Genomic DNA, 22,725 nt, shown 5'->3' with positions numbered 1-22,725 from the left:
ATCATCTCAAAAGTTTCCTCGGGCTCCGGCTCCCTTTTTAATCTCTTCTTCTGCCCTTTGTTTCCCACTTCCCCCGTCGTCTCCTGTTTTCTGTCATTATGGATTAGTTTGCATTATCTAGATCATTATATAAATGGAATCATACAATATATAATACTCTATTGTCTGCCTTCTTTCACTCAGCATAATTATTTTGAGATGCATCTATGTTGTTTTGCCAATACTTCATTTTTATTGATAAGTAGTATTCCGTTTTATGGATATACTATAATTTGTTTAACCATTCATAACCAGTCAGCTATTGATGAACATTTGGATTGTTTCCAGTGTTTGGCTATTACTGCTATAAATATTTGTATATAAGTCTTTATATGAGCACATATTTCCTGTTCTCTTAAGTAGATAGCTACAGGTGAAATGGCTAGATCGTACGGTAGGACTATGTTTAATTTTTTAAAGAAACTGCCAAACATTTTTCCAAAGTGGTTGTACCATTTTGCATTCCCACCAACAGCGTATGAGACTTTCAGTTACTTCATATCGTCACCCACATTTGGTTGGCCAGCCTTATTAATTTTACCATTCTAGAGTGCTACCACGCCAGAGTGTGGCACCACACCAGACTGCCCCATTTGTTATAACTGATAAACCTACATTTACACATCATTGTCACCCACAGTTTATAGTTTACACTAGGGTACACGCTTGATGTACCAATGTGTGTTTTGACAAATGTATAGTAATATGTATCCATCATCATGGTAATATGCAGAATAGTTTCACTGCCCTAAAAATCCTCTGTGCTCCACCTATCCATCCCTCCACCCCACTCCCCAGCTGGTGGCAACCACTGATCTTTTTACTGTATCGGCACTTTTACCTTTTCCAGGATATCGTATACTTGGAATCATACAATGTGCAGCCTTTTCAGATTGACTTCTTTCACTTAGTAATATGCATTTACGCTTCCTTCATGTCTTTTCATGGCTTGATAGCTGACTTCTGTTAGTGCTACATGATTCCCACTGTTTGGATATACCAAGGTTTTTCGTTCACCCGCTGAAGGGCATCTTGATTGCTTCCAAGTTTTGGCAATTATGAATCAAGCTGTTGTCAACAACTGTGTGCAGATTTTTCAGTTCCTTAGTTTTCACCGTCAGTAAATATACTAAGGAGCATGATTGCCAGATTATATGGTAACAGGTGTACTTTTATAAGGAGTTAGAGGCAGCTAGACTGTCTTCCCAAGGGGCTGTTCCATTTTTGCATTCCCACCAGCAACAAATGAAAAGTTTCTGTTGTTTCACATTCTTGCCAGCATTTGCTATTGTCAGTGTTTTGGACTTTTGTATACTAATAGTGTAGATATATCTAATTGTTTTAATTTGCATTTCCCTGTTAACATATGATGTGGAGCATCTTTTCATGTGGTTATTAGCCATCTGTACTTGTTTGTTTGTTTGTTTGTTTGTTTGTTTTGGCCATCTGTACGTCTTTGGTGAAGTGTCTGTTAAGGTCTTTGGCCCATTATAAAATCCAGTTTTTCTTATTGTTGAATTGGAAGAGGGTTTTTTTTTGTTTATTTTGGATAATAGTCTGCTTTGATCTGAATGGTTGTGGACCCCTGAAATTCGTGTTGTTAAAATTCTAGTTTCTAATGATGGTATTCGGAGGTGGGGGTTGGTAGAGGTGATTATATCCTGAGATGGAACCCTCATGATTGAGATTAGTGCCCTCATAAAAGTGGCTCCACAGAGCAACCTAGCCTCCTTCGCCCCAAAAGGCCCCCCCAACCATGCTGGCACCTTTACTGGACTTCCCAACCTCCAGATCTGTGAGATATAAATATTTATAAGCCACCAAATTTATGGCATTTTTGTTATAGCAGCTCAAATGTACTAAAACAGTCCTTTGTGAGATACATCTTTTATAAATATTTTCTAGTTTGTGAGTTATCTCATTTTCTGTATGAACACCGTTTATATGTGCTTTATTGGCCATTCGTATATCTTCTTTGATGAAGTGTATGTTCAAATCTTTAGTCTGTTTCTTTTAACTGCATTTTTAAACTTTATTTATTTATTTTGAGAGAAAGAGAAAGTGCACAAGCAGGGGAGGGGCAGAGAGAGAGAGAGAGAGAGAGAGAGAGAGAGAATCCCAAGCAGGCTTCACACTGCCAGTGCTGAACCAGACATGGGCCTCAAACTCCTAAACCATGAGATCACGACCTGAGCCAAAATCAAAGTCACATGCTTAACTGACTGAGCCACCCAGGCACCCCTTGCATTGTTTTTGTTTTTTTAATTTTTTAATGTTTAAATTTATTTTATTTTTGAGAGAGAGACAGAGTACAAATTGGAGGGGCAGAGAGGGAGACACAAAATCTGAAGCAGGCTCCAGGCTCTGAGCTGTCAGCACAGAACCCAATGTGGGGCTTGAACTCACTAACCACAAGATCATGACCTGAGTCAAAGTTGGACGCTCAACTCACTGGGCCACCTAGGTGCCCCTGCATTGTTTTTTTAATTGTTGAGTTTGAGAGTTTTTTATCTATACAAGGACTTGTATAGTCCTTTTTATCTATACAAGGACTATACAAGTCCTTGTGTAGATCTTTTTATCTATAAAGGACTTTTTATCTATAAAGGACTATACAAGTCCTTTATCTGATATATGCTTTGCAAATATTTTCTCCCAGGCTATTTCTTGTCTTTATTCCTTTAACAGTCTCTTTTAAAGAGCCATGGTTTTTCATTTTGATGAAGTACATTTATCAATTTGTTCCATTTATGGATTACGCTTTTGATATTGTATCTAAGAAATCTTTTGTCAAACCCAACTAGGCATAAGGTGACAAAGATCTTCTCCTATTTTCTTTTAAACGTTTACAGTTTGGGGCACCTAGGTGGCTCAGTCAGTTGAGTATCCATCTCATAAATTCAGCTCAGGTCATGGATCCCCAGTGTCATGGGATCCAGCCCTGCATCAGGCTCCACACTGGAGCATGGAGCCTTCTTAAGATTCTCTCTCCCTCTCTCAAAAAAAACCCCAAAAAGTTTATAGTTTTAGCTTTTGTGATCATTTGGAATTATTGTATATGGTGTGAGGTACGGTTCCAAGTTATTTTTTGTTGTTGTTGTGTATATGGTCTTCCAGTTGTTCCAGCACCATTTTCTTTAGAAGACTATCCTTTTTTTCATTATATTGTCCTCGTGCCTTTATCAAAAACCAGTTGTCCATATATATGGGGACTTATTTCTGAACTCTATTCTGTTTCATTGTTCTATGTGTTCAAAATGCTGTTCTTAATGCTGTTTGGTTCATAATAATTCTTGAAACCAGGTACTGTTAAGCCTCCAACTTAATATTAAGAGTTGTTTTGGCTATTTTGGGTCCTTTGCATTTCCATACACATTTTATAATTAGTTTGTCAATTTCTACCAAAAAAAAAAAAAAACCCTGGGATTTTGATTGTGATTGTATTAAATTTGAGAAGCAAAGAAAATCTTAACATTAAGTTTTATGATTATGAGCAAGATGCATCTCCTTATTTACTTAGACTTTCTTTGTTTGGCCTTAGCAATATTTTGTAGTTTTCAGTGTTAGAGGTCTTTCCCGTCCTTTGTCAGATTTATCCCAACATATTTCATATTTTTGATGCAATTGTAAGTGGAATTTTAAAAATTTTAATTTCTCTTTATTGCTAGTACATAAAAATATGATTGATTTTTGTATATTGATCTTGAATACTGCAATCTTGCTAAACTCACCAGTTTAGATGTCTATGATCTTTTTTGTTTGTTTGTTTTTTCTTTTGCCTGAATGCTCTGGCTAGAAACTTCAATACAGTGTTGAATAGAAATAGTGAAGAGTGGACATCCCTGTTTTATTCCTAATCTTAGAGAAAAGAATTCAGTCTTTCCTCATTAAGTATGTTATTAACTGTAGGTTTTTCCTTCATTGGGTTGAGGAAATTCTCTTCTGTTTGCTGAGTTTTTTTCAGGAATACATGTTGGATTTTGTCAGATGTTTTTTCTGTATCTTACGGTTTTTTGTTTCAGTTTAATATGATGAATTATGTTGATTTTTGAATATTAAACCAACCCTGCATTCTTGGGATAAACTCCACTTGACCCATGTTGTGTTTTCCTTTTAATAAGTTGTTGGATTTTACTTGCTAAAATTTTTAGACTTTTTGCATATGTATTCATGAATGGTACTGGCCTTTAGTTTTCTTTTCTTGCAATGTCTTTGTCTGGTTTTGGTGTCAAAGTCATACTGGCCTCATTGTGTGGGTTAGAAGATTCCCTCTTCTTCAATTTTTGGAGGAGTTTAAGTAGAATTAGTATTATGTCTTTCTTACACATTTGGTAGTATTATGTCTTTCCTTAAAAGTGAAGATAGCTGGACCTAGAGTTTTCTTTGTGGGAAGGTTTTTTTGTTTATTTGTTTTGAGAGAGAGAGGGCAGGCGCAAGTGAGAGAGGGCAGGCGCAAGGGGCAGAGAGACAGAGAGAGAGAAAGAGAGAATCCCACGAGGGTCAGAGAGAGAGAGAAGGAGAGAGAGAGAAGCAGGGTTCACCTGGGGCTCATGTTTTACACGAAGTGAGGCTTGAGCTCACTCAGTGTGAGACTGGAACTCATGACCTGTGAGATCATGACCTGAGCTCATGTCAGATACTTAACGACTGAGCCACCCAGGCACCCTGTGGGAAGGTTTTTAACTTCAATTCCATTTCTTTCACAAATATAGGATCTAAGTTGTTGAATTCATTTGGCATAAAGATGTTTGTGATAATTCCCTTTTTATTCCTTTAATAGGTATAGGTACAATAGGTAGTGATGTCATCTCTCTCATTCCTGATATTGGTAATTTGTGTCTTTTCTGTTTCCTAATCAGTCTGGCTAGAGGTTTGTCAATTTTATTGATCATCTCAAAGAACTAGATAGTTGTCTTTTGAAATCTGTTACTGTCAAATTGTATCTATTCTAAAATTCTGCTCCACTAGAGCAGTACCTATACTGAAAGCACTTTATTGATATTTGTTGAACCAATTAATGAAAAAAAAAAAAGAACCACTGATTTCTGCATGTAAAGTCATCTTAATACTACCACATTCTTTTAGATACCAGCCATTCCCTTGTCTCTTACTTATGTCAGTACCTTAGTACGGATAAGATATAACTGAGCAGTATCTCAAGGTTAGGTTAAATGCTTTGAGGATATATATGACCCAAGAGAACGCTAAAGGGAAATGAAGCTAGCAGCTAGCATCGAGGAGGGAGGGAATCTTGAGACAATAAAGAAAATACATGGAAGCTGAAGACAGTGAATCAGAGAAAGTGTGATAAAACTGCAAGTCAGGAATGGGGCGCCTGGGTGGCACAGTCGGTTAAGTGTCCGACTTCAGCCAGGTCACGATCTCGCGGTCTGTGAGTTCGAGCCCCGCGTCGGGCTCTGGGCTGATGGCTCAGAGCCTGGAGCCTGTTTCCGATTCTGTGTCTCCCTCTCTCTCTGCCCCTCCCCTGTTCATGCTCTGTCTCTCTCTGTCCCAAAAATAAATAAACGTTGGGAAAAAAAAAAACCGCAAGTCAGGAATCGTGGGATATTAAACTAGCAACTTAGGATGAAAGAATATACCTTCTAACAAGAAATGATAGTCACATAACATGTAATCCAAGAATGATTACCCAAAGTCATTACAGTAAAAGTTTCGAGTTAATAGCATCATTTTCAAAAAGGTATTGAGAACTGCTCAGATGTTAGAGGAAAAGGGGTACATAAATTGGCTTAGGTAAATTATGAAAAATAGGGTTTCTGTTTATACTCCCCATTTAATATATTGGACTGGAGGGTACCTGGGTGGCTTAATTGGTTAAGTGTCCAACTCTTGATCAACTCGTGGTCATGGTCTCATGGTTCATGAATTTGATTCCCGCATTCAGCTCTGTGCTGACAGTGTGGAACCTGCTTGAGATTCTCTCTCTCTTCCCCTCCCTCTGCTCCCCCCACCCCACTCACGTGTGTGCATAGGCACGTACGCACGCTCTATCAAAATAAATATAAAAACTAAAAAAAAAAAGAACTCTGGTTAAAGGAACCAGGAAAAGGTCATGACACACATACCTAGATGGGGAAAAGAAATCTCTCATTGCTTTCACCAACATAAAAACAAAACAACACTGACCTGTCTAGTCTCTGTACTAGCTAACCACAGTGACCTTGGGTTTACATGTTCCCTATATATTTGTTTTAGACATTGCTGGGGTTTTTTTGTCCAAACTGCACACACTTAAAATGCACTTTTATTAATTTTCACATATGTATGTATATATGTGTGTGTGTGTGTATACACACACACACACACACACACACACACACACACACCCATGAAACCATCACCACAACCAAATCAGTGAACACATCCATAACCCCCAAAAGTTTACTTGGGCCTCTTTGTAATCCCTTACTCCTACCCTATCCACTACACATTCCTTACCAGTTTCCCAGGAAACCACTGATTTGCTTTCTATCACTATAGATTATAATGTATTTTCTCAAATTTTATATAAATGGAATTATAAAGTATGTGTACTCTTTGGTCTGGCTTAAATTTCACTTAGCATAATTATATTGAGATTATCTGTTTTGTTGCCTATACATCAGTTTGTTCCTTTTTATTGCTGGGCTGTATTCCACTTTATGGATATGCAACAATTTATCCATTCATCACTTGATGGACATTTGGGTTGTTTGAGGTCTTTGCACCTACTATGTGTGCACATGCTTTCATTTCTCTTAGCTGAGTATCAACAGGTGGAATGACTGGGTCATAAGTTTAACTTTTTAAGAAATTGCCAAAATTTTTCCAAAGTACCTGTACTATTTTGTGTTCTCACCAGTAGGGTGTGAGAATTCTAGTTCCTCCATATTGTCTCCAACTCTTTCATGGAAGACAATTTGGCAATATCTGTTGAGATTAAAGCTGCATAAATACTTTGCTCCAGTGATTCCACTCGAGGAATTTATCCTATAGGTATTCTCACACATGTGTGAAAGGACATATATATAAGGCTGTTAGCTACAGCATTGTATTAAAAATTAGAACAGAGCAAAATGTCCATCATTATGGGTGCAGATAATAAATTGTGGTATGTTGGTATCTGTGTGTTGCTGTAAAAATAATCAGGAAAGCATAGTTGTTTTTGGAAGGATAACTGATAACACCAGTTGCCTCTGAGAAGGGGAAAGTAAAGCCAAAGGTAGGAGATTGTCACATAGTCTGGTGTCCTATTTTGAACCATCTGGATGTATTACCTACTCAAACAATAGATTTAAAACTTTTTAAATGCCTCTGAAACTAAAGCAGTTATTAAAAACAATTTTAGAATCTAAACCTTTCCACTTTAGAGATAAGAAATCTGACACTTGGCAGTGATCAAGTGATTTGCCATGTTCAAATAGTTAGCTCAAATAGTTAGTTCAAATAGTCAGTTATAAATGAGTACTGATAAGTCCTATTAAGGAGAATCCCACACCCCATAAGTTCTCATTGTAGTCATTTAAAACAATGATGTCTTTGTTAAAAATGCAACCATGATACCCAGGGAGCAGAAGCTTAAGACATGAACGTAATGGAACAAATACTGACTGGGGAACCAGAAATGGGTGGGGGTCCTAATTCTGCTATTTATTATTCCCTGGTTTCTTTGTAGTATTTCAATTGATTAGCCATAATTTATTATTTATGTTTTATTAACATTTATTTATTTTTTGAGAGACAGAGCGTGAGCGGGGAGGGGCAGAGAGAGGGAGTCACAGACTCCAAAGCAGGCTCCAGGCTCTGAGCTGTCAGCACAGAGCCGGACACGGGCTCAAACTCGCAAATCGCAAGATCATGACCTGAGCCGAAGTCGGATGCTTAACTGACTGAGCCATCCAGGCACCCTGAGTTAGCCATAATTTTTTTTATCCATTCTTCTGTTAATGGACATTTAAGATGTTTGGTCAGCACAAACCATTCTGCAAAGAATAGTCTAACATAAATCTCTTGGAGCATACACCGTAGATTTTTTCTAGGATATATGGAACTGTTTGGTCAAGGGGGTGTTCCCCTCATCTTTACAAACCAAAATAGATGTATTAATTTACACCTGCACACACTACATGGGAGTTCCTATTTTTTTAAATACTGTCTAATGCTTGAGGTTGCAAGACATTAAAAAAATCTGTGTGACATCATTAATCACTAAGGCGATGCAAATTAAAAAAAAAAAAGACACAACGAAATACCTATTAGATGGCAAAACAAAAAACCCCAAATGAATATATCTAATGCTGACAAGGATGTAGTGCAACTGAATTCTTGTGTATCACTGCTGGGAATGCAGAATTGTAGAGTGCACATACAATCCAGCAACCTTACTTCTAGGTGTTTCCCCAAGGGAATTGAAAACCTATGTCCACGCAAAAGCCTGTATGTGTATACTACTAGTGGCTTTATTCATAACTATTAAGTGCCTTACAAAGTTTTAAATTTCAATGGATTTAGATTTAGTTTCGGTTTTTGAGAGCAGGTTTGGATCGGGATCCAAGAGAATTTCTGAGAGCAGTTACCACTTGGTGGGAAAACTGCCCCATCAAAGGAAAACCACCAGTAAAGCCTGAGTGTGTTCACAACTGTTTTGTCAAAGCTTAGCTATTATAAGGGCAGTCTTGGAGATAATGGCTACATCAAGGAAATGGTTTAATTCTCAGAATCCCTTATGGACTGCCGAGGCACATTCATCGTTTGAAACCAAGAGAAACTTCAGAGTTTGCTATCCTCCATAAAAAGGTTCGGGGACCGAGAAAAAGTTCTCTAGAGTATAAATATGTCTTGGGATATAGTTGAAAAGAAATTACTTGCAGGATTTGCAGATAAAATATAGGATGCCCAGTTAAATTTCAATTTCAGGTAAGTAACAGCTTTTACATAGGGCATACTTACACTAAAAAATTATCTGTTGTTGGTCTGAAATTCAAACTTAGCTGTGTGTCCTGTGTTTTTATTTGCTAAATCTGGCAACCTAAACTGGTGAGACTCTTGAACCACATGGTCTTATTTAATGTAACTTAGCGTTGAGAAGAAATCTAATTACTTGTGTGGAATAATCATTTATTTACGTGGAAGTTTTAAGCTTGTCGTGGAACTTTTCAAAATGAATTCTGATGATACAGATTACAAAATGAAGATAATTTCATAATTTTGTTAACTTCAAATTCTAAAATTATAAACACTGCCCTTCTTACTCTGTTTTAAAAGATATTTAAAAAGATATAATGGGTCTAATATGAATATATAAAAAGGTTGTTTGTGCTTAACAAGAAAAAACGTCATTTGGTTTTGTAACAAAATGTAAAGACCTACAAAAAAAATGTCTCCTGTGTGAAAACACCAAGCATATGTTAGAAATTCTGCATTAGTACAGACTCCATTGTAAGAGTCCTTCAACCTTCACTAATGATGAATGCCATCACATACCGTTGTCTTCCTGTAATGGGATAAAAATCTGTGTGTAACCATGTGGAGTAATGGAAGAGGGAAGAAGACACAAGAAGGAAAAAAATTCATCAGTTTAAGAATATTTTGAGTTGAGGATTAGATGGTTTAACACGTCTCCCCTGTTCAAATGATATTTTCACATTATTCCCTTGTGAAAAGAACCACAAAGACAACTTATAGATGTCTGACTTGTACATAAGAATCACTGGTAGAAAACAGAAACAATAGCAATTCAAAAGTAATTTCTTTCAACTTAAGTAAACATAGTTTTTGACCATCTTACCGTGTATTGGATGCTGGATCAGGCATTTTGTGGGATACGAGTATGACTAGGTACTTAAGGAACTAAACATCTGGTAGGGTAGAAAAACGCATGCATAAGTAAACACAATACAAGGCAAGTTGTCAACTAAAATAATAGGTTGAAAATGCAATCAGAGCATAAAAGGCAGTGATATTCTGGTGGTGGTAAGTCAGCAAAAACGTCATTGAAAAGTGGCTCTTGAGATGGCTCTGGACAAGTAGGGACAGAGTGGTGGGGAGAACAGAGGAGCAGGAAGAGGCAGAGCTGGGCAGGTGCATTGTTTGGGTTTAAAGCAGCAAAACTGCTTTGAATACATGATGTGGGAGGAGTTATTTATAAAACGAATGTCTCTGCGTGACCTGGCTCCTGCCTCTCTCGACTCAAGTGTTTTTGCCCTGGCTCATTACCCCCTTGCCCCCCATGCACGTGGAGCGCATTACTCTCCCAACCTGCATCCCTAGTCAATTCATTATCCTCACTGAGAGTCAGTTTTACTGTTGCTTTCTCTGCAAAGCTTTCTCTGACCATCTTTACCTTCAAGCTAGTTGGGCTCCTATATCGTATATCATGGCACCCCATACCTTAATATGTTTGTCACACGTATAGTTAAGAAATAAACATGTATCTCATTAGATTATACATTGCCTAAAGACAAGGACCTTTTTCTGTCTTGTTCACTGTTTTAACTTCTGGGCCTTAGCACAGTCCCTGGCACACAGAAGATACCTGACAAATTGTTGATGAATGAATTATGGTAATACGTTTTATGTGTGGTTGAATATAGCTTCAAATGCTTTCACAGTGTTGACAGTTCTGTTAAATTACAGGCGTTATAAGAAAGTTATATTTTAGAATTTGTAAGAAATATATAAGCAAATTAATAGCTTAACCCATATGGATTTCTATAACTTAAAGCAATTTCATAGAAGACAGTGTGTGTGTGTGTGTGTGTGTGTGTGTGTGTGCTATATACCAAAGTTCAAACATGTTTTTTTAGTGAAGGGCAGGAAAACTAGAAATACAACAAACAATAAAGGCACACAACGGAATACTGAAATAAACCTCGATAATCTTCAAATACCTTTAGAGACAGCACCTTCTATTTTAAAGAGTATCTTTATACTTTTTTAGTCACATGCAAGTGCTATCCTAAATTTAGCTAAATTCAAAATATGCCTCATATTTGAATTTAATAGTCAATATTCATTTACTTTCAGAATCCTCTCCAGCTTCAAAATAGAAGGATTTTAATAGTGCCCGTATACCCATTGAATGAATATATAATTGTGCTCTCTGCAGCAAAGTCCCAATACTTCATTACTAGATTTATATTGATTAGAAGGGATGGCATTCAAGCTGGTAACCAGTTATCTCATTTACTGAATCGTTAGTGAAGGAAATCATTAAAATATCCCACGTATGAATCTACGGTTGCCTCCAAGTTCCAACTAGATTTGAATGACACACTTTTTTCATTTTTATAATTAAGTACTAGAAACATTTTATTGTAAAGACTGATGAATATATCGAATATGCTTTGTTTTATAAAGTCTGATTTTCCAACTGTAAGATACTGGCACTTGGGGAAAAAACAATCACTTAAATGAAAACTAAAAATATAAAGCCTATGTTTAAAACATGGCCTTTATTAATACTGCCCACTGAGCTCCATTTTTATTTTACATTGAAATACTTCTGCTTTGCAAAGAAAAGACAGGAAAGTGCATTTTACAAGAGTACTTTTTTTCTTTTTAATTCTCTGCGAAAATGGAAGGAATCTGAATCACAAGTTCACAATGTGGTAAAATGAAATTAAGAAACAATGATTTCAGTAATGCTATGCCATCACTAGTGTTTGGCTCTGACTTTGTTCTTGTAAATCAGATCCTGATATACAGTCTAGAGCATCTAGGTTATTACTCTACAGCATATTAAACACAGAAAAGGAGGTTTAAAAAAAACCCCTTTCAATGTACAAACATGAATTTAAAAACTGATTTTAAAAAATCACCTTTTTACATAATGTATATGGCAAAAATGCTTTAAATACATGATTTTGGAAGAATTATTTACAAAATGTATCAGTCTGTGGAACAATTCACAGACAAAGCATACATAGTTGCTTTACTTAGTTGTTGCATCTCAACTTTGGGAGATAAGAAATTTATTCGGCAGTATAGCAAACATAAAAACTATGACAAAGTATTGTAAGGGCAACCAAAAATTTGATCCTCGAAACAGTTTAAATACTAGGACTGCCAAAGTTTCTAAACGAGGACATACTTTAATGATGCAGATGCCCATTTAGAGTCCGTGCTGTCTGAAGGACGGAGACGCGCTCCCTTCAGCGCGGGCAGAGCTGCTGGATGCAACCTCCTGTGAAAGGGACAGCTGAGAGCTATTGTCATCCAAAGAGTGAATTAACCTAGAATTTTCTTTTTTTCCATTTTATTAATATTTTAAAAAATACATAAAAATACAACATCCAATGTCTGAATAAATATATTTAACAAGTTGCAAGATAATACCTTATTTTACACAAAATTTTCAGCTTTAGAAATCTTGTTAAATAACTTCATTGTTGTTATATATTTCATTTTTGTCTTTTTGTAACAAAATAAAAACTCTGAAATTACATAGAAAAAAGACAAAATATTTTTGTCAAGGGATAAGATAGTCCACTGAAAACTTATTCACAATTCCACTGTAAACATTAATAAACATTAAAATATTTGCATAATTGTGTGCTCAAAAATCCTATAAAAAGTGGAAGACTTATTACAACTGTAGTTTTCAGTCAACTACACTTCCTTTCACAATTTATTTTGTCCCATTTACACCTTTAAACCTGGGCACACTGCTGAACATATACTTTGGCAGTTCTAAATAGCAAGTGCTTCCACAAAAATAAAAAAACAACAGCAACAATAATTAAAAAAAAAAAAAACACAACATAAACCCCCTACTCACCAAGTGTTCAAATACATCTTAGTGAAAGTGCAGCAGTCACTATTCAGCTGGATAATATTTTGATGTTTATCATGTGCACTTGCTTGTCTATGATTTCTATAACATTTGAAAGCTTTATTATACAAATCCAAATTTGCTAAGTGCCCTTTTTCTATCTTCACAAAAAATGAAAAATTAGGAAAAATTATGACAAATATGGCAGGCTGCCTAACCTTCAGTTATTAATCAGCTTATTGTTTGCAACAGAAAAAAAAAAGAAAAGAGAGGGAATAGATACAATCCAGCCTGGAAAAGTATACAGGATATACTTAGCAATGTCAAACCAGTTGAGTGCTTTCTGTGGTTGTATTTCAGGGTTTTGGGATTTATGTCCATGGCAGCAAACTGCTGGGAAGGCAGAGAAAGCGTTCATCACCTGCATTCTACAGCAAGCACATTTTGTGGGGGAGATGATGATGATGGGCTCATTCCAGTGTCTGACGAAGCAGATGACATGGAGGCTCCTGCATGAGACACTGCGGAAGCCAAACAACTACATTAGACCCAAAACGATCAAAGATACCTAGCCACTGGCAAATTAGAAATACATTTACCATTCATTTCAATCAGTCCCCTTAAATGGTGCTAAAGGAATAACATCTCACAGAATTTCCTGTAACCAGCTAACCACTGGCTTCCTATCCTTATCCTGCCCGACAGACCTAATGGACACGACATTCCCACAGGCGACAGTAGTTATCTAGGTCAGGTATCAGAATCATAAGGATCGGGATGGAAGTGTAGTTGTGTGATTAGAAAAAAGTCCTCACGTGACTTTAACATAACGCTCCAGGAGGAAATAACACAGGTTAAGGATCACCACTCTGTGCATTTCGTACTTTGCCATTTTTTTATGTATTTTATCTTCTCTTTCTTGGCAACCCTTTCCTATCTCCTGCCAATCTTTGCCTAATTGTTCCTAAATAAGAATTTAGGAAAATTAAAAATTAAAATTAAAAATTTTTGTTTAAGTAGATCTCTCTCTCATGTATACATGTACTATCACTGTGACATGTAACTTGTTATTATAAATTCTAATATGCAGAAGTCACTCAATGTCTCACTTTAATAACTCACTTCACACTAAAAAAAACTGAGAAAACAAAAAAGGGAAGGCTGTAATGAAAGAATCTTTTTTTAGTTGTGTGAAACTCCTATCACCTTTAGGAAATTTAAAGCAGGTCAGGGTGCTCTGAAGAAATTTCAATTTGTTAATTTGCTTTTCTTTTTGTGTTTAGAAGTTCTGTAAAGACTGCCTGCTATTTACAGTCTTTAAAGAAAAGGACAAACATGGAAAGCCTCATCTCCTTCCATTAGCTCCGTCTTATTTCTAGGAGTAAAGATTGCTGGACTTGGACTGGATTCAAGACCACATATAATACAACTCATCTTCTCAGAAATATATCCCCGGAGTCTCTGCATTGGCAGAAAAGTCTCAATATGGGCAAGCCTGTCGGGTAATTTACCTTTTTGTAAGAGACCGCCTTCCCAAAGCCCTCCCCTCATGTACATCCTACTTCTGGAATAGTTGGCTCTCTCAGCCTGCTCTGCAGTGGTCATTCTATAGCTTTCACTCATCACCTTGGTATTTGCCTCACTGTTTTCCTAGGTAGGATTCCTTGTTTGCTGGATCTCATGTTGTCTTCTTAGCTTTCTAGTTTCTAGTTTGGCTTCTAGTTTCTAGTGCTACCATTGAGAAATCTGACACGAGAAACCTGATGCTGTTCTGAGACCCTTTTTTTAGATATTTTATTTTTATTTTATTTATTTTAGAGAGCACATGCATGAACACAGGGGAGCGGCAGAAGGAGAGAGAGAGCCAGAAGGAGCCATCTTAAGCAGGCTCCATGCTCAGCACAGAGCCCAACTTCGGACTCAATCCCACCATGTCATGATCATGACCTGAGCGGAAATCAAGAGTGGGTCACTCAACCAACTGAGCCACCCAGGCGCCCCCAGATATGCCTTTATATGATAAAATTTTAGGATCTTCTTGTTACACATAGGATTCTGAAATTTCACAATGTGCTTTGGTGTGATTTTTTTCCCCCGTTCTTTAGAGAGATTACGGTGAATTCTTTCAATCTCCTAATTCATATCCTTTATTTCTGGAAATTTTTCTTATAATAGTTCTTTGATGACAGTGTCCTATGTTTATTCAGTGCTTTTTCTAGAAATTCTGTGATTCAGAAGGTGTATCTCTTGGCCAGATCCTATACTTCTCTTAGTTCTTTTCCCCTATTGTCTTTTTGACCATCTACTGGCATTTCTTTAGCTTTGCTGTCTCTTCTATTACATTTTTTAAATTCCTATCATATTTTTAATTTTTGAGAGATCCTTCTTGGTCCCTGAATTGTATTACTAGTATCATATTTTCGTTTCAAGACTGCAATACCTTTCCTGTGTCTGTGTCTAGCTATAGTTTGATGTTCTGGATAGGACACTGTCTGTTTTTTCCAAGGTCCTTTTTTTACTCTCATTTTCTACTTTGGTTTCTACCTTTATGTAGAAGCCTTCCTATCTGCTCTTGTGGCTTCCATATTTAAAAGGAGGATATCAAAAAGCCAACTGGAAGCTGTGCACAAGTATGCAGAGCTTTTCAGTGATGGGCAGTATATATGTACTGATTGGCAAGGATCTTGCTTTTTGGTTCAGGAACCTCCAAATGTTGGTATCTGTGTTAGTCATTCCTCTTGGGTTGAACAGCTTCTCCAGAGGAATTCTTCAGTCTCCTCCCAAGAATGAGCATAAGCTTAGTTGTCAGCTTTCAGGAAGCCAAAAGGATAAGAGTTACAGTTGGAAAAGGGATAGGAATCTCATCATTCAGTATTGTATACTTCTGCTCAAGCTCCTTATTTCTGGTTTTGCACTTAACCCTCACCTTCAGTTAAGACTGGTGTACCTGAAGTCTACAAGCCTATTCATTCCCCTCTCCCTCCAATAAGTTAATTTCTTATTTTTCTGCTAAAGCTGCAGAAAAGGGTAGTTTGTTTCACAGCATGGGACGAAAGAATCCAATTTCTCCTTCCATTTTCAACCAATCATTTTTAATCTCACATACATCCCTGCTTTCTGGGGTGATAGGATATAGACTGGCTTGCTTCTTGTTTTGTCCTAATGCAAGGATAAACAAGCTTAGGTTTTTGCATTCTGCTAGGACAGTTACAGCTGTCTGTCTGCTTCTCAGCTTGTAAGAGTTAAGCTGTTGATATGTCTTGTCTACTGTGGTCTGCTGCCCCCTTATCTTGTTCTTGTGGGTACAGGGCTTTTCTTTACTCTTATTTTATAGTGGGGCTTGGGGATGGATCTGATGTGAATATACCAATGTTTAGCTATAATTCTGTGCAGTTTTAAGGTATAGGCCAGGCATTACTCTCTCTCCAAGATTAATCCAAACTAATCTCTCCTTCCACCAAGTAGTATCACTCTTGGGGCCCTCCTCACACACTCTCCCACTAGAAGTTAAGATCTTTTGAGATCAAGGTCCGTATTTCATTCATCTCTGTACTTACCACCTGGAAGAGGGCCTAGCACATAGTGCGTATGCATTAATGTTGTTGAGCTGAACTGTTTCAATGAATGTTGTTGAGCTGCTTAGGAAATAATTTATGATCCCAACAAAATAGTCTCTTTGAAGATAAGCTCATATGTCCATTAATTTTGGTGAACCTCATAATAACAGATATAGTGCCTGTTAATAGGTAGCCAATAAATGTATGTTGAGCAAAGACTGAATTTCAGAGGGAGTAACTCTTCTTGAGAACCCATCACATTTAGTAAAATCACACATTTTGTAGAACAGTTCATAGTTCTTTTCAAGAATCTCATCCTGATTAATTCAGTTGTTGACTCACTCATTTCAACAATAGCACAAAGACAGCATAAGGAATCTAAAAACAACAATGTGTACTATATATATTCAAAGACTAACCTAAATCTTCAAAAATGATAGTATATATTTGAAAAACAGAAGGAAGAAAAATTACAATCAAATTACCTTCTCTGTCTTTCTTTTTTAATCTTTTTCTCCTCCTGTCTATGGTTGCCACTTCGGATTTCAAAGACATGTAATATTTTCTTATTTCTTGTAATTTTTCTTGGAGAAAAGAGATTCTCTCTGTACTGTTCATATTATCTAATTCATCTAAAAGGGAAAAAAAGTTAATTTGGTTTAAAAAAAATTACTTAAAAGAATATAGCAGTTCTATCAAAAATCCAACTTATAAATCCTCAAAAGCTTTATGAAAACTTTTACATATTAATAGCTAAATAAGGCTCTATAAACAAGTATGACACTAATTACATTCATGAGTAAGATTTCTGTATGTAACTCAAATTTCTTGTACTAAATATATATTACTTAATGATGTATTACTTAAATGATCAGCAAATAACAAGAAAACATCCAACACACAGCAACTGTGATCTATATTTATCTAAATTGTTTCTTTGTATAGATGATTTTTTCGTTTATTACTTATTTACAATTACCAATACTAGAAAGGGTATTTCAGTTTCAATGATATATACAAATCACCATCTTATTTTGTAACTGGAGATCTTTCAGGTTAGTATTTATCAGGTTAGTATCATGAAAAGATACAGATTTATATTTAAGTGGTAATTACTGATCAGGCAACATTTGGAAACCTACATAAATGAATTTGGTAATCATTCTTTCTCATTTTGACATTTTAAGGTAAGTACCACTTTACAATATACATTCAGGTTTTCTAAAGCTTCTTACTGAGTTGAAAGCTCCATTTATATGTTCTAGGGGACGAATTTGGATGTTTATCCCTGTGTTTATCTTTTTCTCCATCTTTGATGTGAGGGGAAATCCTTGCAGGAGATCGTGCAAGCTTCTGTGGCTTAGACACACTAAGATGCTTTACTGGTGTACATTTACTTGAATTGTCCAGGACAGGAAGATCTTCACTATCACTGCTTTGTCCTATAATAAGAAAAAATTGATTCAGAGATTATAAATGATAAAAATCTCAAATATCAAAATGCAGCAGACCCAGCAATTGCATTTTTGTAATATCCTACAGAAATAAGTGTACAAATGCACAAATTTCTTTTTTTAATGTGTATTTATTTTTGAGAAAAATAAAGAGCGTGAGCGGGGGAGGGGCAGAGAGAGAGGGAGACACAGAAACCAAAGCAGGCTCCAGACTCTGAGTGGTCATCACAGAGCCCAACGCAGGGCCTGAACCCACGAACCGTGAGATCATGACCTGAGCCGAAGTCTGGTGCTTAACCGACTGAGCCACCCAGGTGCCCCACAAATGCACAAATTTCTTAATAGCAAAGAAATAGACATCTAAATGCCCACCAGTAGGAAAATGGTTAAAAATTATACACGGTTGATCACTGAACAACATCGGGGTAGGAGGCACCGACCCCCATGCAGTCAAAAATCTACAATTACTTTTGACTCCTCCAAAACCTATTTACTAATAATAGCATGCTGTTGGCCAGAAGCCTTACTGATAACAAAGTTGAGTAACACACACTGGTATGTTATATACAACATTATATACTGTACTCTTATAACAAATTAATCTACAGAAAAAAATGTTAGAAAATCACAAGGAAAATACATTTACAGTACTGTAAAAAATCTGTTTATACGTGGACCTGCACAATTTAAACTTGTGTTGTTCAAGGGTCAAATATACTACTGAATACTTTGCTAAAGTGGTTAAAAAGAATTAGCTAAAGTTTATAAGAACAAAAATGGCAAAATATCCAATATAATTAAATGAAAACTCAAAGTTATGAAACAATATGTGTAGTATTGCCCCATTTATGTTTAAAACCAAAAACAACCCAAACTGCATAATTGAAGAAGGACAGAAACACCTGATGTATACACATCCTTTAACATATATATATGTTTGCATACATAGGAATTGCATAATTGTTTGCAATTCTATCCCTCCTCACCAAATTTGTACTTAGAGATGCTTTTGCTCTTCACTTCATCATAAATTAGAATTGTTTCCTCCCCCCCCCCCAATCTTCTATATCCTACTTCCACCCTACTCTCTCTCAAAAGCCAACCTTGCCTTCTGACAAGGCAAGGTTGAGGGTTACCCACTCAATTTCCCAGCCTCTCCTCTATCTGTATCTGTCTTTATTGACTTTTGGGGGGGGGGGTGGTCAAAAAGAGAGTGTTTCTGAAGACTACTCTCTTCAGCTGTACTCTTAAAACCATCCACTCCCAGCTCCCCTGGAATATCTCAACATCAATTATCCATCTTCTTTTAGCTTCAACTTCTTTTCCCAGAGTCTGCCAACATGCTTATATCTTTCCCACTCTTAGAGGAGGTAAAAAGAAAACTTCCCCTTTTAGCTGGCACCTCCTTCCTTCTCTTTTAAAGTAAAATTTCTTGAAAGAAACTTTGTTATCCTGATTTCCACATCTTCTAATCACATTCCTGTGCTCTTGTTAGGGTCCCAACATTTACAACTCAACAAATCCAATCAATGTATTTAATCTTATTGCATATCCAATAGCACTTGAAACTTTTTTATTCAAACCCACCGGCATTTACTGATTTGCATTTGTCTCAGATCAGTGCCCATACAGATATCTCACATAATTCTGTTGGTCCTTTTTCTCTTTTTACATCTCTTCCACAGGAACCGCATCTTCTTACAATCCTTTACACAACCATCTTCTAAAAACAGACTCTTCGAAGCTCCACACCCCTATTTCCCTAATACTGGGTATCTCTAACCCAACATTCCCTGAATTACTTACTCTTCCAACAGCCTGCTGCTACTCCTCTATCCCATGTGTCCATTAGCCAGTCCCTCATATGTAACTAATAATGACTGAGTCCTAATGATTTCACTTCCCATCTCTTTAGTTCATTTCTTCTTGCCAAAGATTAAGCCAGATATTCTTTCCCAAAAGTAAAACTGATGATCTCCTTTCTTCCTTTTTAATCCTTTTTACTTTTTATTTTGAGACAATCTTCAAACTTAGAAAAAAGCTGTAAGAACAGTTACCAAAAAATGTTTTTCTGACCCATTTTAAGGTTAAGTTGCCCTGCCACACTTGAGTATTTGGTGTTTATTTCTTATAAACAAGAACATTCTCCTCGTGTTATCTGCAAACTGGCCCCCAACTTAGCAGTTTATATGTCATATTTCTGAGTGTTGGAATCTGGGAGCAGCTTGGTTGAGTGATCTGGTTCAGGTAATTCTTGTGATGTGGCAGTCAAGCTTTTAGCTGAGGCTGTGGTCTCTGTAGACTTGACTAGAGCTGAAGGATATGCTTCCAAGACGGTTCACTCGCATGGCTACTACTGGCAGGAGGCCTCATTTCCTTGCTGGCTGTTGGCAGGATAAGCTCAGTTCCTCACCATGTGGACCTCTCTATACCTGCTGTGCCGTCATGACTTGGCAGCCAACCTTCCCCAGAGCAAGTGATCCAAGGGAGAGCAAGGAGGAATCTGGAGTGCCTTTCATGACCTGTTCTCTTGAAGTCCTACTGTATCACTTCATTTGTTACAAGTGAGTCACTAAATTCAGCCCACATGCAAGGGAAGGGAATCAGGCTTTGCCTCTTGAAGAGGGGACTATCAGTAAATTTGTAGATCTGTTTTTAAAACCACCACACTCTTATAGAACCACAATACAACCATCAAAATCATGAAATGAACACAAATCTATTATCATCATCCAATCTTCCTATCCCATACAAGTTTCTCTACTTGACCTGGTAATGTCTTTTGTAACAATAGGATCCAGGTGAGAATTATATGCTGCATTTAATTGTCATGTCTCCTAAGTCTCCTTTCATCTGAAACAGTTCCTCTTTCTTTGACTTTCAAGACCTTGACAATTTCTCAAATTGCAGACCAGTTATTTTACAGAATACCCTTCAGTTTGAATTTGTTGATGGTTCCTCATGATTACATTCAGGTTATGCATCTTTGACAGGAATGTCACAGAGGTGCAGCTGTGTTCTTCTTGTATCCTGCCAGGTAGTACATGATTTCCTCTTGTCCCATTACTGGTGGGGTTCACTTTATGTGACAAACGTAGTATCTGCCAGGCACAATGATGTTATTCAGTTGCCCTTGGTAATTCCTACTGCCTCTCTCTTCTCATTTCCCATTGCTCTTTCTCTCTACATCTGTATTGTCCAGCCACAGGTGGCTATGGTTCAGAAATTTTCCTTTGAAATGGCTTTGATCTTGTATAAAATTATATGCTCCTTCTGTGGAATATGTATCTACTATAACCTGGAATTTTCCTTTCAGACTTGTATGAAGGCTTATTTTAGAGATAAAACTTTAATTTGTCAAAATCAACCATGTTTATTTCTATTATATTCTATGACTTAGTTTTTATTCCTTATGGTACAAAAATCTTTCTCATGTAATCTGTTGATTCATACTGATTTGTTAATTTCTTCGTTTATTTCCACATGAATTTCATTATCCCCCATTTTAAAAATACTATGATACTATTTAGGAATCAGCTTTTCTAGATTAAAGTAAACCATTCCATTCAGAAATGTAAACTTAATCTGTTTTTACCACTAGAGCAAATATTACTTTTCTATTATTCAAGATCCTCAAATACATTCCTCAGTATTAAACTGCTTTACATAAGAAATACAAACGATGTAAACATAAAAAAATAATCACAGCTATTCCAGCTTCAAATAAAATTGATCAGCCCCTTCAGATCAAAAACTAATGGGAAAACTGCTATTTTCAGAACATAATAAACCAAATTTATTTTTAAATTGACACAAATGATCAAGCCAACAAAATGCTGAAAATATTAACTAAATTTATGCTGTCTAAAGCCAGCATTGGAAAGCACCAACCTGTTCCATTCTTTTCACTTTTGGCTACAGCACTTGTTCGCTTTGGGGTACGCTTTTGCTTTTTTGCCAATAATCCACTATTTCCATCATTTGGCCTTTTCTGACCTGAAATAAGGGGGAAGAGACGACTTGAAAAATACATACATTTTGGATACCATTAGTTTATTATAAAAGACATGGAAATTATTTACAGGATGAGAGATTTCAGTGGAATGGGCAGCTTCACATGATACCATTTCAATAATAATTTATTTCGGTCTGCATATTTTCTGAGAATGTCACCCTAAGAAATAATCCTCGTCATCTAGACCTACTCTAGTGCCTCCATATTCTGAGAGAAGAACTTTACCTCCAACTTTGACGCTAAATGCTTGTTATCTCTCCACCTTTCCCTTTAGAGCCCAGTCCAACAGCTACTACTGTTGCTTGCAATACTTTTTCTTGAGAGTTTTGCAGAAGCATAATGCCTCCATTAGTTGCAGTTCTGGCTGTACTCCTTTCAACTAAAACTCGGTCAAAGGGGGAAGAAACTTTCTAAATGCCTGTCCTGCCATAACTCCGGCCGCTGCAGTTGGTCTTCTGCGCTTGAGCCACCACCACCGCCACAAGAGCAGCTGTATTATTCACCTGTCTCCTCCACATGAATTTCTCGATGTACATTTTTTTTTAAAGGCATGGGAAGGGAAAGTGGGGACGTGACGTACAAAGGAAAGAAAGAATAGGAGGCAGGGAGGGTGGGAACTTTACAGATCAAGAATGCCTAAGGGGCGCCTGGGTGGCTCAGTCGGTTAAGCGGCCGACTTCGGCTCAGGTCATGATCTCACAGTCCGTGAGTTCGAGCCCCGCGTCGGGCTCTGTGCTGCCAGCTCAGAGCCTGGAGCCTGTTTCAGATTCTGTGTCTCCCTCTCTCTGACCCTCCCCTGTTCATGCTCTGTCTCTCCCTATCTCAAAAATAAATAAATGTTAAAAAAAAAAAAAATTAAAAAAAAAAAAAAAAAGAATGCCTAAAACT

The 22,725-nt window shown here is 36.9% G+C and overlaps 1 protein-coding gene and 1 pseudogene across 3 annotated transcripts in view; both read right to left on the bottom strand.

Annotated features, from left to right (window-relative positions):
* Positions 1-11,473: 11,473 nt before the first annotated feature.
* Positions 11,474-22,725, bottom strand: part of ARID4A (AT-rich interaction domain 4A) — a 64,697-nt gene continuing 53,445 nt past the window's right edge. For all 3 annotated transcript variants that reach the window (XM_047863310.1, XM_047863312.1, XM_047863311.1), the window contains exons 21-24: positions 21,714-21,818; positions 17,604-17,810; positions 16,854-17,000; positions 11,474-13,332 (exon numbers count right to left, since the gene is read on the bottom strand). In XM_047863310.1, coding sequence (XP_047719266.1) covers positions 13,229-13,332; positions 16,854-17,000; positions 17,604-17,810; positions 21,714-21,818 — 563 coding nt within the window. In that variant the 3' untranslated portion in view covers positions 11,474-13,228. The remainder of the gene's footprint in view (positions 13,333-16,853; positions 17,001-17,603; positions 17,811-21,713; positions 21,819-22,725) is intronic.
* Positions 21,825-22,552, bottom strand: LOC125168293 (10 kDa heat shock protein, mitochondrial-like; annotated as a pseudogene).

The sequence above is a fragment of the Prionailurus viverrinus genome, chromosome B3, assembly GCF_022837055.1.
Source record: "Prionailurus viverrinus isolate Anna chromosome B3, UM_Priviv_1.0, whole genome shotgun sequence".
Classification (NCBI taxonomy): domain Eukaryota; kingdom Metazoa; phylum Chordata; class Mammalia; order Carnivora; family Felidae; genus Prionailurus; species Prionailurus viverrinus.
This window is presented reverse-complemented; position numbering and strand designations above follow the sequence as displayed.